This window comes from Eucalyptus grandis, chromosome 11 (genome assembly GCF_016545825.1).
Source record: "Eucalyptus grandis isolate ANBG69807.140 chromosome 11, ASM1654582v1, whole genome shotgun sequence".
Classification (NCBI taxonomy): domain Eukaryota; kingdom Viridiplantae; phylum Streptophyta; class Magnoliopsida; order Myrtales; family Myrtaceae; genus Eucalyptus; species Eucalyptus grandis.
Genome location: NC_052622.1, coordinates 7,587,194 through 7,603,703, shown reverse-complemented (window position 1 = coordinate 7,603,703; position 16,510 = coordinate 7,587,194). Strand labels below are relative to the sequence as shown.

Sequence of the window (16,510 nt, the reverse complement as noted above, 5' to 3'; positions counted from 1 at the left end):
ATGGAAATCGCCATCAATTACGGCGAAGACAAGGCGGTCTCTCTTTAGGTCATCTTCATCATTAGATGAATTTCAAAGAGATGGTGCAATAAAGGGTGACCGCTAGAGAGAGGGACAGAGATGTCTTTCATAAAGAAAACTTCTTATTGGGACCTGAGCATAGCTAGAGTATGATCTGTTGGACCAGGAGAAGATTCAGTCATCATCATCATCATCTCATTGTCCCTAAGAAGAAAATATTACTGAGCCAATGGGGGACCTGAGAGATCCATCACAACTTACAAATCTGCTCTGTCCCATACACTTTCTTCTATGTTAGGCCACCAAACACATGATTACCAGTGAGAGAGCACTGTGCTGGAAAATCCCCACATGAAAAGGAAATCAAGGTTGACATCTTATGTATACAAACACATCAGCGACTGATGCTTATCCTAGAGATCTGGCTAACCCAGTGAGGAAACTAAATTAGATGACAACCACAATAACCAGAGCGACAGAAACTGGTCAACAGAATGAAATGTGTACGAAAGCAAAAGTTAAGTTCACAAGGATTAAAACAACTTTTCCCAAGAACAAGAAACTCATCTGCACGAAATCCTGGATCACCACAAGCTAACCATATAAGCATTATGTTGAGAAAATACTTCATACCACGAGATGAAATAGAGTTCTAACCAAGCGAATATGGAGTGTATAAATGACTACTTGAGGACACAAACTTAAGACTTTGCAATCAAATAAAGCTGAAATGTGTCTCATTAATTGTATCCACGGAAGAAAGAATCGAATTATGTAGTAGCTTATTCCCGGGACCCTACATGGGTATCCCTTAACGTTTTCACACTAGTAAATCAAGAATTCCAGTTACAATCTGCAGAAAGAAAGGAACCTGGACAAGAACTCACAGCCTTGCCAGACAATTGAGCAAATAAAAATCTAGGGGAAAAATTTTATCAGTCTATGCTTCTATGTATCGCGACCTCACCAAAGATGCATGATACATTTCCGACTATATCCGAAATCTAATTTTACATCACTCAAGTAGCAGAAAACAACCTAAAGTTGTACCTCAAAAAAATCAAGCCTCAACACAAAATCCTTGTGTAACTTCTATCTGTAAGTTTAATTTTCCAAAAGACACTCCCGTTAGCTCTAAACAACCAATTTCTTTGACCAAAGTTTTAGAGAGATATCCCAAATCATAGTTCACCAGCTTCACCAAACTCTTCTTCACCTATCGAATTCTGAATGTATGGAGACAATCTCCCTAGGAAGCAATGCCTGATGAAAAAGAAAAAGCAACCTTGTTAGATTAAAATGCCGAATATTTTGTATACACAATTACTAAATACTTGGACTGAAGAGAGAAACGATGGATCTATGTGTAATGAAAAATTACTGCTGAAAATAAAAGCAACTTCTAACATGAAATGGTGATACAAAAGATTTTCACTTTCCAACAAGAAATAAACTTTCTACATATATGAGGTTGCCTGAACTTCAACCTGTAGACAAGGGCAGAAGGACATCAACCTCATTCACAGGAAATTGACACCACTACAGAAGCATTCGTGAAACACATATGCATATATGTTACACACAACCATCAGGAAAAAACCAATAAGTACTAGCTAAGATGTCTCGTGTGAAAAAGGTGATTCAAACTTTTAACTTGGACCATGAAATGGTTATAAATTATTAATATGATATGGAAAACATTAATTACTAATTTATCCCAATAGATAAATGCTTAAGCACAACAAAGTCCATCAACCACAACCGCACACTATAAAAGCAATTCAACTTCAGATGCAACAAGTATTCAATGCCCTCATTGCATGTATAATGTTATAACCATCTCCTCCCTAATATCAACATGTCAAAATCTAATATCACACTCCTGGCTCCACTTTCCTTGATTAAGAAAATGCACCTCTCTTCTTCTAAATTGATCAAAGCAAATTCAGAAGCAACTTTGGGACATTACAATTTATAATTACATATGTACATTAAACACTCTCACATGGTTTGGAAAGACCATAGATTATCCTTTTCCCCTACACTAACATAAACAAACATGGAGTATTAGTTGGTGTAGAAATAAGCATTTGAACATACAATTCGGGCGTCTAAGACATGACCTATCAATCGACATCCTCCAACTCCCCACCCTTGTCATATATTCTATACATCATACTAGATGGATATCAAGATATAATTGAATGCGCATACAGGACCTTAACTATATTGTCAGTTTCAGTAAAAGAAAAATGAAAGAATTTTCTCCTGTGTGGCCATAACGGATCAATCCCAGATTGAATTAAACAAACCCAAAGCCTAATTGAATGTAATATTATAAAGATAATTTCATGAACTCTCTCTACTCTAATGAAATTAGGAGGTATTTTGCTACTGCAGTCCAACACACAAGGGGTATTTCCCTTTAAAAAGGAACCAATCCTCCACATTTAACGGGTGTGCAAAGCAGATTTCAGAAAGCATGGGGTGTCCATCAACTTTCATTAAACGGGGTGCTCTTATGGCGTATTCCCTTTTTTTCAAGTAGGAAACAAAGAAATGAGCATACTACACATGGATTGCAGAGCAGACAAAGTCAATGCAACAGACACTTGGAACATAAAAGCACTTCAAATAACATTTCTAATACATTAGCGGTTGCCACCTCTGAGAGAGAGAGAGAGAGAGAGAGAGAGAGAGGGAGGGAGAGGGAGAGGGAGAGGGAGAGGGAGGGAGGGAGGGAGGGAGGCGCACAACAACAGATGTGCCAGAAGCTGTCAATATGAGGGTGACAATAGCACTATGACACATGCTCCCTAGCATGAAAACTTGAATGTCACTATGGACTAGAAACTAGCATTTTAAACACAATTTCAAAAAAAAGTTAAAGTTAAGCCAAAAACAGCACAAAGTTCATGATTTCACAAGTTGACATTTTCATTCTGTGCTCTGTTACGATGGGGGAAAAAATTAACCTGCACTAGTATATTAAGCAATCAGACCGTACACATAGACATGAAAAAGTTTTTGGTGTTTTGTATTATCCACTAATCAACCAGAAACTAGTACTAGATAGATCTAGATGCGCTCCTTGCATCCAGATGCACGTACATTCTCACTCACAGACTTCTAAAACCGAGCTGAATCAATTGATTGGATAAATCTTGTTGCAAATTATGTAAAATTTTCCAAGGTACTATCTCAAAACATGAGTAGAAAAATAAAAAATAAGTATTGACCATTTCATTCATGAAAGTTTTGACAGTTTCATGACCTCAGTTCCACTTGAGTGAGGGATCTTAGTTACACTTCTGGGTCATATTAAGTACATGCAAAGGGCAAATAGTACCCGAGACAAGCTTAAACATTTTGACATCCCAATCCAGAATCAAGGGTCAGATGAATTTGTGAGTGTTAACCCAGGAATCACAGCACAGCTGGTACTGATTGCACCAAAAGAGCAGACAGACAAATTTTACGTTTAACCTGATTATCCCTGAAAATGCTTGCAATGGAATTTTAAGACAACCACAAAATAAGGGTTCAATTTGCAATTTTCAATTCTGAATGCATGTGCAACTTCATTCATTACAGAAGTTCATGAAAGTTCTCCTGCACATACAGCTGCTACCTAAAAGCTCAAATTAAGCTTCTTAACACAACTATCTGGCCCAACACAAACTCACCAAACTCAACCGTAGTAGGAGATAAAGCCTCAGAGAAAATTCTCAGCCCGTACGCTGTTGGAAAAGCTTCACCAGGGGAAAATTAAGCTTCTCACGCACTTACTTATCCACCCAACAACAGAATCACATGCAGACATTACACTATGAAGGAGTAAACAGTGCAATCAGCATATCACCAAATGCCAAGGATAAATCATGGCAGCATGGTGTAGCAACACCAGAACTTAACAGCCAACACTGTCAAATTGGATGGTCCAAAGGATCTTCAGGGATGACATAATAGGGTACTTAGCCCATATGTAAAACTTCCACATACCAAGCACCCTCGTAAGTAAACAAAGTAAATACCTAATTAAGTAAACTAATTTTCTAGGACAATGGATCGGTGGTATCAGTGGGACACATCAATCCCTGGGATTTCATCATTCATGATCATGCTAAGAAAAGATCCTGATTCCCAACAGATTAGAATCTCGGGTAACAGTTAATATATTTTTCTTCTTAATTTGAGGACAAAGAATCATCTCCTTCAGGAACAGGCTTAGTCACAGCAGAAGAATGATAGCTAGCAATTCAAAAGAAGGGAAGAACTGGTTGCATTTGTGATAGGCTGTAATAGAGATAGGGGAGACGAAATTAATGGATAATGAGTACTACTTTTAACAGTGTAGACCATTTGTCTCAAAGCAATATTGTTCAAATTTTGCAGACATTAGAACCAAAACAACTGGCTAAGCCGAAATGCGTCCTAGCAGAATGATCAAACAAACACAACAGGATAAAGGAATTGTCCTTCCCTCAACATATGAAAAGGAAAAATAAAACTTTCTTTCCCAAAAAAAAAAAGTCTTTATTGAGAAATCGTTAAGAGGTACTAAAACAAATTTAAGAAATTACATGGAGATCTTAAAGTGAGACATTACCTCTAGTTCACTCTCTTATTGACGCTGTAATCACCAACATAACCTGGAGAACTTTTAGCTGAAACATCTGAAGCAGCATTGCCAATTCCATAACCAAATGAACCAGATCCTCCCCTCTCAGGATTTTGCGGGCGCCAAGTAGAATCACCATACACTGAAGCACTTCCATAGAGGTCTGCAAAGGCACCATCGTAGGCACCATTTGATGTACCATATGATGATGTCAGAGGCCCACCAGATCTGTTGTTTCTTCCATACCCCACACTGCCCAATGCGTAGCTGTTGCTACCACCTCCATAACCAAAATTCGCACTATCATTGGAGGCGCTGTTTCCACCACCACCACCTTGAGCAGTAATTGGTGAAGAGGCCCAATTAACGGCACTACCGCCAAAGCTGCTTCCTCCAATGCTCAAATTTCCTCCCGTATTGGTGTTAGAGCTTGTAGGGTTCGTGGCCTGATTCAGGCCCCCATTTCCCCAGAGATTCCGAGTCACTGAGCTGAAGAAAGAAGAGCTTCCTCCATTGCCTCCATCATATCCAACTGTATTGTTAAATCTATTGGAATTGCCAATGTAATAAGGATTCAGTCCCCGGCCATAGCTGATGTTGTTACTGAAATTTGTAGTCCCGCCATAATTTGGGTTAAGCCCTGTCTCAAAATTCATGCCGAAGGCTGGGTATCCACTTCGACTTCCTGCAACCGGACTAAACCTACCATCCATCCTAAGTCCATATCCTCCCACGGCACTTGGGTTATATCCCTGAGTGTATCCACTAAGAAAGTTATTGACACGACTCATCCCATAGTTATACCCACCAAGTGGGCTACGACTTGGACCTGGTGATAGCTCCTTGGGAACTGCTCTCTTCACCTCAACCATTTTGCCATTCAGTTCATGAAAGGTACCGAGCAACGCCTTGTCCACAGCTTCCTCTGTGTCATAAGTGATAAACCCAAAGCCTCTGGGCCTCTGGGTGTTGTGATCATACATTACGACGACATCTGTGACCGTACCAAATTGCTCAAAGTACTTCTTAAAGTCACTCTCAGTTACTGTGGATGCTAAACCTCCTACAAAAATCTTCTTGGTACGGCCAGGGCCAGGAGAACTATGAACACTGCTGCTGTTCCTACTCAGAATGTTCTGGTCGTCCCTAGGAACAGCTTTCTTAGCCTCGACCTGAGGATACAGAACTTGATGATCAAGAATACACCTCATGTAACTGTAATGTACTAGAAAAGAAACCGCCAATTGAATGAATATGGGAGAAAGGATGTACTCATACAGAAGGAGAAGGGGAAAAACGAAAAAGGAAGTGTTGACAAATATTACATTGAGTTTCAAATTTAGTTGAATACAGAATCCTGCAATCACAATGTTGGACTTGTAATCTCAATAGAAAGTTGAAGAATTTACATCATCAGGTATAACAAATCATAATTAACCCTCAAAAAAGAAATGCCACAGTAATAAGTAGACTTGCGGAGATCACTCACTTACCATCCGGCCATCAATGCTGTGCTTATCCTTGATGACTCTTTCGGCAACAGCCGGATCCGCAAAAACGACAAAACCGAAACCGCGGGCACGCCCTGTGGTTCGATCCTTCATGATGATTGCCTCCACCACCTCTCCATAAGCACCAAAATACTCTTTCAGTCTCTCCTCATTTGTGTCCCATGATATTCCACCGATAAATAGCTTCCCATTATCAGATTGCATTGCCTCTACAATTAAAAATTACCATCGCATCAATCAAAACACACGCCACTCAATCCAAAACACTTACGATACCAAGAAAGCAAAAGGCGAGCCCTTTAAAGACGGAATGAAAAACCCATTTCCACTAGAAACCACACAGTCTGTATAAGATCCACCCGATTTCAATCCACAATTGAAAACCGATGAACCATCCAAATCGAGCAAACAAAAGCTACCCAGGAACCAGAATCGAATTCGCCCAAACACCATCCACTCCAAAAAGGGAAAGGAACAATAAAAAATGCACGCACACGACCAATCCCAGAACGCATATCAATACCTTCTGTCGACAGATGAGTACGAACCGCGAGCTCGATGCCAAGCCAAACGAAAAAAAATTTATATCAAAAAACAAAAGAACCAATCTTCAGATTCAAGACCGAAACATAAGATCCTCGTCCAGCCGACCCAAGAACGCAATCCCACCTAATCAGACAACAACCGAACCCACATCCATCAAGATCCAAGAACCAACCCAAAATTCCTGAAAATCGAAACGACCCAACTCCAGATTCGCACCGATCGGAGCTCAGACCCCGGGGGAGACGCCGAATCTCGCGACGGCCACCGCCTAAGATCTGACAGGAACAACACCACCACCAACAACAACAACAACAACAACCGCAACCGAGGGCATGATCTCCATATGCCCCCTCCCGACCACAGCCGCCCGTGTCCGTGAATCAATCGTTTTTATTCCCCGATAAATTCCAAATGCATATTCAAGTGCCCAGGAAAACAATATGCTTTTTTCCCGTATTATTTTTTTTCTTTTTTTTTTTTTTTTTCCTCCCACTTTCTTCCTTCTTTTTCCTCAGATAGAGAGAGAGAAGAGGACGAGGAGGAAGAGCAGAGGAGAAAGGGAGAAGGATTGCAGCATCCGGTGAATGGAGTATATATAGACTTTGATAATAAATAAAATTTTAAAAAAAATTAAATCTTTTTCACAATTTCTCGATAAAAATTCGATTTTTTTTCCCCCTTTCTTAAGGAAATAGAAAAAGACTCGAAATGGTGGAGGAGGAAGAAGGAGGAGGAGAGCGCAGCAAAAAGAGGAATTTTTTCCTCGGTATTTATGCGGGATCTGGTGATAAAAATGGAGGAAGAGAAAGAGAGAGAAGAGGGTTGGCTTTTCGTCCCCTTTTATACTTATTGGAGAGAGACGGCCGTGTTTGCGTGCTCACACCGATCTGTCCCCCTCCCCGCGATCCCATTGGCCCAGGAGCCTCCGCCGTTGATCTTGCTGACTTCTCTTCGGGAGTCGATCGCCACGGGCGGCCGCGATCGCCCGATCGGATCGGGATCCTTGGCTTCGGGATCGATGTATGAGCATGGTTGCTACGTTGTCCCGTCACCACCCAACTTAGCAAGTGGCGACATTCTTGAGTATGTGATCTCGACTATGCGCTTCCATTTCTAAATTTATCTCGTTAGACAAGATGTGAGCGTTACCTTTTAAATAATACGAGCCCAGTTGCTACCTGTCACATCGTCGCCCGTCTTGGTAAGTGGCATATGATAAAAACACGACATTCAGGGGTATGTTATCATGATCCAATTTCCACGTCCTTAAATTTATCTCGCCAAACAAGATGAGAGTGTTACCTTCCAAACAGTATGAGCTCAATTGCTATATGTCACGTCATCACCCGACTTGGTAAGTGGTGTCCAATAAAAATTCGATATGTAATCGTGACTCTACATCCTCATCCTTAAACCAAACAAGATAAGTGTTACCTTCTCAAGAGTACAAGCCCAATTACTATGTATCCTATCATCACCCGACTTGGCAAGTAGTGTCCAATTAAAACTCGACATCGGGGGTATGTAATTATGATTTTACATCCCCATTCCTAAATTTATCTCGCTAAACAAGATATGAATGTCACATTCCAAACATGTTGATGTGTTAGATGTTTTCGTATCTCCTCGATAAAAAGGATAGTCATGAGATTAACAAGCCCATGCTAGAAGTTGGAAAGCCACTCCAAACAAGGCAACAATTGTGCAATTTCACCAATTTACCATATCAACCTCACTCGCCAACACAGCTTGACTACAAGCAACTCTTTCATCGTTACGCCATATCCCTAGTAGATCCAATTTCGAAATTCCGGTCATTCATCTAGGCTTAAATACGGAATTCTCCCTTCCGATCAGAAGGGCACGATTCTCTCCATTTCGATGCGCACTCCATATGGGGAAAGAATGAAAGATTACTTTGCCTCTTTTAGCCAAAGCCATGGACACAATGATCGTGCGAGAGGGCCTCTTACATTACATTGGAGGAGAAAGGGGCAAAAATACACATCAAAAGAGGGGGGGGACAAATCAAGGGAAGTGGCCAGGAGAATGTTTTTGATTGCAAAGGTTGTTAGGGAAACAAGGTTGTATGGAAATCTCTCGCGGATGATGTTGAATTTTGGGGTGGCATACATTGAGAATTGCGTTGACTTTGAAGGGTCAATGCAGTCTTTTTGCCCCCACTTTTTCCTTTCCTCTCTGCCTTTTCCCGTACGCGGAGAGAGGGAGTTGCGTCGATATTAATTTGTCTGGGGGTCATTTTCTTCTATCGTGCGTACCCCTCTTTTTACATTTTCGATGGTCATTTTCTTGCGCTATTTTCTTTTTCTCTTGTGACGTCCAAACACAAAATTCATTAATTTCTGTAATAACGACTTTTCTTCTACTGTCTGATTTCCCTTTTTATTTCCTGAATCCTAGCATCCATCTTCATGTTTTTTATTTAAGGAGATGTGCCCAAAATTAATAGTGTTTTTATGGGTTTAACTGCCAAAAATATATAATTTCTTGGGAAATAAAGATAATACCCGAGACTCCTTAGCATTGAAACTTTAAGTTTTCCTCTTATTGACGCTCTGGCTAAATCGGGCAGACTTTGTTTTTGCTTAAATTGATTACTTTATCTTTAAGTCACTAGATCATGGATTAACGATATCAACTTATTTTGTGCAACTGGGCTTCCAAAAGAGGATGAAGAAAACCCAATTTTTTGTTGAAATTTTTAATAAACGAAATCATTTATAAATGGGCAAAAAAAATTAATAAATTGAAATGATTGACTGAATCTATATGGCAAAATTAGGTCAAGCACCGCCCCTTCGTGCACCCCACTCAAAAAAGCCTCTCTTTTCAGGGATTTTTCGGTGGCAAATGGCCGGCCTTGCTTTTTCTCAGCTATTCATGACGACGCCCTTTTGCGATCGCATGCAAGAACGTTTCATCTCAATGTCCTTTTTCTTCTTATCTTTTTATATATTCAAAGAGATATTAATTTTTATAAAAATGGCTTATGATCAATCCGGAGGTCAACACCGAATTCAATTATGGATCCAAGCGAAAGGGCTCGGTTTATCCACAAATTTCCAGATGAACTCTAGTGTGAAACAGATCGGTTTTTGACTTGATCCAATAGCTTTTTCGAACGGTCTGAAATCGTGGCATTTTGGAGATTTTTATGGAAAGAAGGAGCTCATAGCACCTCTGAAAAAGAAAAAGAATTCAGACTGCTTGAAACTGGAATACCATCAAAAAGAATTCAACCGAGGGTATGACCGAAATCGGATTTTCTCGATTTGAGATTTGTCGTGAGGGTTTTATTGATGAACTTATCTTACATTAAGATATCGTACATCATCACTTGCTTGTCACGTTTGTGATGAATTCTCATCCTAATAGTAACCGATGAAGCATTAATTAAATGAGATTTTGAATGGGTCTGCTTTCTCTCTGCCTCATGTTCAAATATAATTTTATTGGAGAATAAGCAAAAAAATAAAAATAATAATAAAGAAAAGAAGAAAAGAAAGTCCTCGTCTAGTCAGCCTGCAATGCCTGAATAAATTCAAGCACATGGACTTATTCAGGAGGAAGAATAACGTGCCTTACGCAATAATTTTCAAGAAGAAAATGCTGGCATTTGTTTCTTTTTTCTTCTTTTCTTCATCTAAGCTTCAGTTGTACACGGCAAATGATTTTTCGCTCTCGAAGTCATATCAGTCAAAATTATCGTAAAAAAAGTAAAACTGCCCATTTTTCAGGATTGGTTATTATGCTTTAGCTTCACGCAGTCAAAAATGAAATTCAATAGTAAATATATAAGAGAAAGAAACAAAAGGGTAACCGAAACATAGTTATAATTAAGAGTCGAAATATCATATATATATACTAAGTGTAATTATGGATGCACGACTTATGCGATCTTACATAATCTTTTGCAAAAATGGACTAAACCAGTTACTTTCAGGTAATCATGCATTAGTTTATTAATTGTGTCGCTAGAGCTAACGTAATTATCGCACAGAAATTGCAAACCCAAATTTACTAATTCTATACCGCAGCTGAGTCATGTACTCATGTCATATAGTTGATAATGTATTTTAAAAAGCATGTATCTAATAAAGTATTTAATATGGTGTATTTTAAATAGCAAGTATTTAAAATTGTCAACTAATATTGAGGTGTGAGACCGACAATACAACGGATATTGTATTTAAAGAAGGGGGAGAAAGTTCAATGATATTTCACATATAAATGATGTGGAAATAACATATACAAAGCATAGGCAAAGTATATTTTTTTTGGGCCAATACTCTTTTAACTTAGAATCTTTGGATGGATAGGAGAGACTTACAGGTTTATATATACATATAATATATATGTTGGGGTTGTCAAGCTCAAGAATGATAAGATAGAAGCTGGCATGTTAGCTGTTCTTCCGCAACGAGGTTAATTTTTAATTCACCACGATGTTCTTGGCTTTGCCTCTTTATGAACGCCTGATTTATGCACATTAATATCTGCGACCCTTCTATTTTTTACCCACACAACAAACAACAACTCAACACTCGAAAGCAATCATTGGGTGCTTCGAGATCAAGAGAATTGATTGCAAGTTGCCAAGAGTGCTTTTGACATTTTATAATTGGCGACACTAATGAATGCGTTTTGACCTTAATTGTTTAGTTCAGATTTAGAGTTACCAAGGGTAAAGATGATTCGTAGGGTAATAGCCACAAGCATTTAGCTAATCTCCAGAGTACCAAGTCAAAAGCATTAGTATATATGTGGTACATTCCATTTAGTTTTGCATTATATTAGTGTGGGTAGATATCATTTAATGAATACTGGATATTCATATTCCAAAGTGTATTTCGAGGCATATAAAGAAATTTAATTTCATCCATTGGAGTTTCAATGAGACTTTAGGTTTATAGGCTATCATGAAGTGTTCAACCAAGCCCATTATTCCCATTATTCATTGTGCTTAAAAATTAAGCAAGCCCTTAGCATATTATAAACAAAGTTGAAGATTCTGAAAAAAAAATGATAGTCTACCCGTATAAAAGGCAACTAAAAGTCATTGGCAATGGCATTGACTTTACATAATTATATACAAAGAAACACCATGAATGGTACTCATTTTACAAAGGTAAAGTTGGATCCTAATGTTGGATACGTATTTGAACCATTGATTTAAATGAGAGGCTAGTACTTCAAATTATAATGTATTGTATGACATAATGAGTTTACGAAGATTGGTATAGGTTGTAGTAAATAATTGAGGATGCTTATAATTTTGGAAAGTTTGCCTTCTCTCCCACAGGGCATATGTGACCATATTTGTCATAACAAACTTACTCCATTTTCAATTGAGAAAGAGCCCACTTCAATGTGATTTCCTTTTACATTCATCAATTTGTTAATACAATGCTATGTTTGTCGTGTATGATTTTTCGTTTACATTTATAGATTTGTTATTTTGAATACTCAAACTGTAAAAATTGCAATCATTGTTTCTTTCAATTTTAAACAAATTTAAAAGTAAAAAGCTCAAATTCGTCACATTAAAGACCTCATAAAACAGAAAGTACCATTTTTCTCCAAACGAGCTTTCTGAAATGCTAAGGTTCTCTCAAACTCACCCTAAACATTTCGTCTCTTCTACGAACATGCATTTCTCGTATGGTGCGACTCAGCAAGATGTATTTTATCTAAATGGATCGCTGGTACCCTAAAAAGATAGTCGAGGACGAGGTAAAATATCAAACCCATCTTGCTTTTTTAAGTCTCTTAACTCCGTCCATTACCACCGACTTCATCTCATGTTTCATTCCATTCCATTATTCAATTTGGTGGCTAGGGTTGGTTGATGATGGTACATTCCACTCTACTGCAGCAGACAGCACCTTGCTTTTTACAGGCAGACATAGGTTGAGGAGTGCAATGAATGTATAAGTAATCTATTTTTCTGATGTAATTAATAACTAATTATCCTAGGGAAGCCCCCAAAATAAATATTTAATGAGAGAGAGAGAGAGAGAGAGAGAAGGGGATACCGGTGAGGCATAATTCTTGTGTTACCCACTCACACAGCAATCACAGCTCTCACCCACATCCACATGTGAAAAGAAAGAGGAAGAAAGAGCCCTTTGCTCTTTGAGCTCATCATGTGATTATGAAGCATCCAACCCCCACCTCCACTCTCTTTCTATCCAAAAGGCAGGCAAACAATCTCTCTCTCTCTCTCTCTCTCTCTCTCTCTCTCTCTCTCTCAGCAACCCTAATACTGTCATTGTAGCCTGTGAATGACATTTGACATTTGATAAGTTAATGTACAAGGGGCAGGACTTGAGCAAGCACTTGCAAGCTCGGGCACCAACTCGGCCCGGCATGATCCGACCCCACTCAAACCCACTCATTGATCGAGTCTCGATTCCTAAGTTGTATTTAGGCGGAGAGTTTTAAAAGAAATATAATGGTACGGCGTTATTAGTTGCATACTGTCTACCGGAGACTCAGTTTGTCTACACTACTTGTTAGAACAAAGACAAGAAGCTCATTGCGGGTTGCAGATTATGTGCCCGAGTAGTTCAGATCAGAATTCAGATACGCGTAATTATGTCCATCGTCGATTAGTTTGCATCGCTGCGCGTGCTTCAAACATAAGACCTCTTCATTTAGAAGACCAGTCTGGCGTTCACTGCCAATAGCTGATGCTCAATACCTCTGTTTTAATTTTCAAGCCCACCTTTACCTTCAAACCAGCAACGTATGAGAACAGAAGCAGCCACCTTCAGTACCAACCCACGCGAGCAAAACTACCACAGAAGAAACAAATGACGAACTTCCGGTGACCGTAAAAAGCCCCTACCCCCTCGCTAAGTTTACTAAATCGATGATTGCAGCAAAGAAGCAGAGTTTTAAGAATACAGAAGCAGCATCCATCCTTCACTAGTGCCAAAAAATTACCAATCCCACATGCCAAAATCCTCCACAAACACCACATCTGTAGATTCTAGCTTGCAGTCCCATTTCAAGAAAGACCATAAGCAAAAACCAAGGGTAGAAAATCTCATATTCACATAAAAATGTCATTTGTTTGGTTCCCGCTGTGACCAATTTTGCTATGGTAACAATGTAAAGCTTTTAAACAGTCTGCAAAACTTTCAAAAACTGATTACTGCAACATCCTGGAAAGCAAGTGACACTGCTAAAACTTCAGCAGCCCTGGCTTTCAAAAAATCTTTCTCCATTCATTGTCAACACTATTACTTGGTTTTACAGACAGTTGCCAACCTAGCTATGACCACAGCTGTTAAGGAAAAATCTTAAACACTGGCACCATAGCATTTAAGGAAAAAGAAAGAAGGAAAAAATAGAAAAGTAGCTTTTAGCTCATTCGACATAATGGTTCTAAAAGTGACGACAGAAACATCATCAGAAGCGACAAAAACACAGATATAGCAACTTCTGAGATACAGCCCCCTCAACCTCAGCATAGACATATATAAAGTTGATGAAGATGACTACACATCCAACCGCTGCAAGGAGTCCTAATGACTGAAGCTGAAAACTCCATATTCAAAGTGATAAGGTTAGATTAGCTTATATGCATAAGCCTCGAGCAGATTAAAGTTCCAAATTCCCCATCCTAGAAGATGTTGAAAACAAACATTATACACGGCTTACCTATTTTTCTTTCTTTATATATATACCTTTTCTTGCTCTTCAGCCACAAATGATTCAGTTTTATTCCAATCACAATCTCGAATTTCAAAATGCATCAGCCGATAATCTAACCAGAGGCTCCCAGTCGACCTTTTTTGGATTCAGTTTTACCTTCTTTTCTCTCTGGGAAAAAAACAACAGTATACTGTACTGCTAAATAAGGAAGCTTCCCTGGGTCCTTAAGTATCCTTAGAATTTACATTGAAACTGTAGCCTTTGACCAAATATCTTTAACAATGTGATAATTACGAAAATAGAGATACTAAACAAGAAACAGCCACATCTTTTAGAAAGTAAAAGAACATATATGCTCCAGTAATAACATAAAGCCAGACTTCCAGAGACTATCACAGTTTGCTTATTTTTAGCACACAACCTATTACCTAGGAGGGTTCAAATTCTCTTTTACAGAAGGAGATCTGGACTCCAGACTCCCATCTCTACCAAACCTGGACATGCTCCTGACACTTTTGGGAGTCCGAGCGGGGCTTGCACCTCGATAACTAGCTCGAAGTGATTCATCAACTGAAGATGACGACCTAGAAATTGCATTTCTCACGAACTTCTGGGCAGCGGGAGAAAGAGTCCGCATACTTGGACTGGCACTTCCCCCTCTGACAGGTGATGGCAGTGGTGGCTTCTGGAACATTTTAGACCTGTCCCTCAACTTTCGAGCAGCCTCTCTAGAAAGCAAATGAGCCTTTACATCTCGTGCTGGTGCCGATGGGATCCTGAAGTGAGGCCCGTCTCCACTACCGCCGATATCAATAGGTGTGTCCTCGGGCTCCAACCTCAACGGAGTTCCCTCAATTTCACCCCAAGTGATGAACGGCGACTCATCAGCACCTGGCATAGGCGAAGGAGTTCTAACAAAACTATATCCATTATCAGCCTTTTTACCTGACTCCACATAAAACGGATTGGGGGTCTTCCTCAAGTCATCCAGGTCGTACTTCTTAACATTGTCCCCATCCCTAGCTGACTTTAGCATCGGAGAAGCACCCGCAATCGGCGCATACAAGACCTCAACTGTACCATCATCTTTCGGCCTCGAATCCATTATTTTACCATGAAACCTAGTATTAGCATAACTCACTTCCTTAGTCAGACCGTTGAGCCTAACAGCCATTTCCTCCGCCGTCAACGGAGCCTCCCCCCGATCAGCAGGATGGTACATCAAAAGATTCTTCGCCGTGTATTTCCACCCTTCTAAAGTACTCGCCGGCTGATCCGACGTCCCATACCCATCGGTAATTCTGTCCCTCTCGGCATCCTCAATTGCCTGCACACCCTCATTCTGGCCTTCCAGCAAGTACCCGTACTTCTCCTTCCTCTTCTTATTGACCTTCTCCAGAATCTTCGAAAAGCTCTCGTTGTCCTCGCTCGTGTACCGCCTAAAGAACTCGTCCAACGACAGCGAGACGTCGACGCCGGAATCACCCTCCCCGGCTTCTAAACCACCTACCCCGTCCCCACCCAGAGCGCCCGGAGTCCTCGGGGTCTTACCGTCGAACTCGTCGAGAGGAGTGAAACTGCGCGCGAAGGTCGAGCCGGGGGTCTGCGTCTGCGTCCGGCCCCGGACGCTCGAGCCGCCGGCCGCCCTCCTGCCGCGGCGCTCCATGATCTTCAACTGGGCATCGCGGATCTGGATGGGGTCGCCGGTCCGGACGGCCTCGAGCCAGTCGAGGCGGTCGCGGAGCTTGGATATGTCGGGGAAGAAGTCGCGCTCGATGATCCCCTCGATGGCCGACACGTAGGCGTCCTCGTCGAGGACCGCGGCCCGCTTCCGGGGGTTCGGGGCCGCGGCGGAGGCGGAGGGCCGCGGCGGCGGCGGGGGTTGCTGATTTAGGGGTTCGGCGGGGGCCGGCGAGGGGGACGGCGAGGAGAGGTGGCGGGGGAGTGGCCGGGAGAGAGGAGCATCGTTGCTGGAGAGAGAAAGATCGGAGCTTTGAGGGAATTTGGGGGAGGGAGGTGCGATTAGGGTTCCGATTCTGGCCCCAATTGGAGAAGAAGAAGAAGAAGATGATGATGGGCGGTGGCCGCCGACGCGAGGAGTGGCGTTTTCTCGTGCGGTTTACGCGTT

At 40.8% G+C, this 16,510-nt stretch overlaps 2 protein-coding genes across 5 annotated transcripts; both read right to left on the bottom strand.

Annotated features, from left to right (window-relative positions):
- Nucleotides 1–736: 736 nt before the first annotated feature.
- Nucleotides 737–7,491, bottom strand: LOC104424662 (heterogeneous nuclear ribonucleoprotein 1). 4 transcript variants are annotated; one of them, XM_039304627.1, is made up of 5 exons: nt 6,916–7,490; nt 6,677–6,822; nt 6,136–6,362; nt 4,631–5,814; nt 737–1,284 (listed from the first exon to the last, which is right to left on the bottom strand). In XM_039304627.1, the coding sequence occupies exons 3-4, from the start codon at nt 6,355–6,357 to the stop codon at nt 4,633–4,635; spliced, it is 1,404 nt and encodes a 467-aa protein (XP_039160561.1). In that variant the 5' UTR covers nt 6,358–6,362; nt 6,677–6,822; nt 6,916–7,490; the 3' UTR covers nt 737–1,284; nt 4,631–4,632. The 4 variants fall into 4 exon arrangements, with proteins under 4 accessions (XP_039160561.1, XP_039160562.1, XP_010035446.2 ...); XM_039304628.1 differs by lacking the exon at nt 6,677–6,822 and having other exon boundaries at nt 6,872–7,491; XM_010037144.3 differs by lacking the exon at nt 6,677–6,822 and having other exon boundaries at nt 6,916–7,491.
- Nucleotides 7,492–14,559: 7,068 nt separating this feature from the next.
- LOC104424661 (splicing factor ESS-2 homolog) lies at nt 14,560–16,510 on the bottom strand. Its single transcript, XM_010037142.3, is given in 2 exon segments — nt 14,560–16,326; nt 16,329–16,510. Coding segments are annotated over 2 exon segments (1,539 nt in total). The 5' UTR covers nt 16,348–16,510; the 3' UTR covers nt 14,560–14,806.

Coding starts and splice junctions, on each gene's coding strand:
- LOC104424662 (XM_039304628.1), bottom strand. CDS start 6,357: ATGCAATCTGATAATGGGAAGCTATTTATCGGTGGAATATCATGGGAC. Junction 5,815..6,135: donor ACAGCATTGATGGCCGGATG/GTAAGTGAGTGA, acceptor CTGTATCCTCAG/GTCGAGGCTAAGAAAGCTGT.